Source organism: Aplysia californica, unplaced genomic scaffold, assembly GCF_000002075.1.
Source record: "Aplysia californica isolate F4 #8 unplaced genomic scaffold, AplCal3.0 scaffold00253, whole genome shotgun sequence".
In the NCBI taxonomy this organism is placed as follows: Eukaryota; Metazoa; Mollusca; class Gastropoda; order Aplysiida; family Aplysiidae; genus Aplysia; species Aplysia californica.
In genome coordinates, this window is record NW_004797523.1 from 595,973 (window position 1) to 597,690 (window position 1,718).

The following is a 1,718-nucleotide window of genomic DNA, read 5'->3' on the forward strand; positions in this document are numbered from 1 at the left end:
ACGATAAAAAGTCGGAGATACACGAACACGATTAGCTCTGAAACATCATGAAAAAATCGATACTTTAAAAAATTCAACAAGTGTTCCAAAACAAAACAGTCTTTGCTCAAAAAGACGAAGATTGACAGCTGACAAATTATTATTAAGCTTAAGCACAACGTTGCAAACCCCCCCCCCCCCTAAAATAAAATTATAAAATTGTTGTTGTTGCTCTAGTTGTTATTGTTGTTGCTCTCGTTGTTATTGCTGTTGCTGTTTTGTTATTGTTTTTTGTTATTTTTCTTACAGTTTTTGTTGTTGCTGTAGTTTTTGCTCAGCCTGTACTTAAAAATTTAATTGCCAACATACACAAAAAGAAATACAATACCACAATTGTTATAATTTCAGCACTTGGCACTTGGCAGGCATGAGAAAGTCAAAACAAGTGTGCAACAAGATATTGTTATTGTACAATTGTTAGTGAAACAACTTCACGGTTATTAAAGTATGAGTTAATACACACAAAAGCCTTCACGTCAAGGTGTGTTCCAGAAAGAAAGGGTGTTCCGCTCACACAAATGCTATTATGCTGGACTATAGTGTGGATGGTCCTGGTTCGAATCCTTTATGGGTGTTTTAGAACTTGCGACCTTCACATGCTTTAGTTATAGTAAGAGTTTTACGGCACTTGCAACACAATAAGGTCATATAAGTGCCGAAAATTAGAGCTGTTACAAGAGAGAAGCAAACACAAAAAGGAGGAGGAGAGATCAGGTCGGTAGATATTTGATAGGAAAGAAGGAGCAAACCACACCAGAGCACCCGCCAACCATCCACGACTTTCACATGCAAAGTAGAAAAAAATTAAGTTGTAATCATAATACCACAGCCATCAGTTACTTAATTTGAGGAGGTTCAGCGTCCTTAGAGCACCATACGGTTATTTAAGAGACGGAATCTCCAAAGACAACGTCCATCTCCGATAGAATCGAGCTAAATGGAAAAATTCGTGTAGACTAAGTAAAGTGTCTTGAGGTCAGTTATATTGTTGTAGTTCTACATCTATCTACCTACACCTGGCCTGTACTCACCTGACCATCCCCGAAAGCCTGAGTACCTGGTCCAGAAGACGGCGTAAAATCGAGTAGATCGTCGAAGAGATCCCGGGTAGTCACGCTGTCTTCAGCCCGCCTCGCTTCGTCCAGGCCAGAAAATAGGTCAACTGCTGTAGCGGCAGTGTCCGCCGACGACGAGGAAGACGCGGGAAACGCCCCGGAAGTCGTGGAGCTATCTCCCTCGTCGAGACTGAACAGGAGGTTATGTCCCTTGGTCTCCGACAACTTGGGCGGCTCGGAGGAAGCGGAAGACCCAGCAGCACCGCCCCCACCACTGGGAACCGAGCCCGTTCCGAAAATGACGTCAAACTCGTCCAGAGCTGATTTTGTCGTCGTCGTCGTATCTGTCGGCGTCGAACTCAAGTCGTCAAACTCAGAAATCCCAAAAGGATCCATGTTGAGATATCTTTCTATCTATAATTATAAACGTTTTATTTTTAGATGGCCACAAGGAAGGAACACCACCTCACGCTACACAACAAAAGTCGAGTGGAATTTCCCGATTGCTGTATTGCACTGAGTCCGTTCAGCTAAAAAAATGATAATCCATGGGGTGCAAAAACCTATCCCAGACGCTGACTTGTGTGAGCTCAATGCCATGTACTGCTCCACGGAACCTCTTAT

General features: G+C 42.9%; 1 protein-coding gene across 1 annotated transcript in view; it reads right to left on the minus strand.

Annotated features, from left to right (window-relative positions):
* The window catches only part of LOC101848977 (serine-rich adhesin for platelets), a gene marked incomplete in the record, with an annotated part of 62,016 nt that overhangs the window by 40,484 nt on the left and 19,814 nt on the right, over positions 1-1,718 (minus strand). Inside the window, 1 exon segment of the mRNA XM_005100610.3 lies at positions 1,071-1,713. Coding sequence (XP_005100667.1) covers positions 1,071-1,490 — 420 coding nt within the window.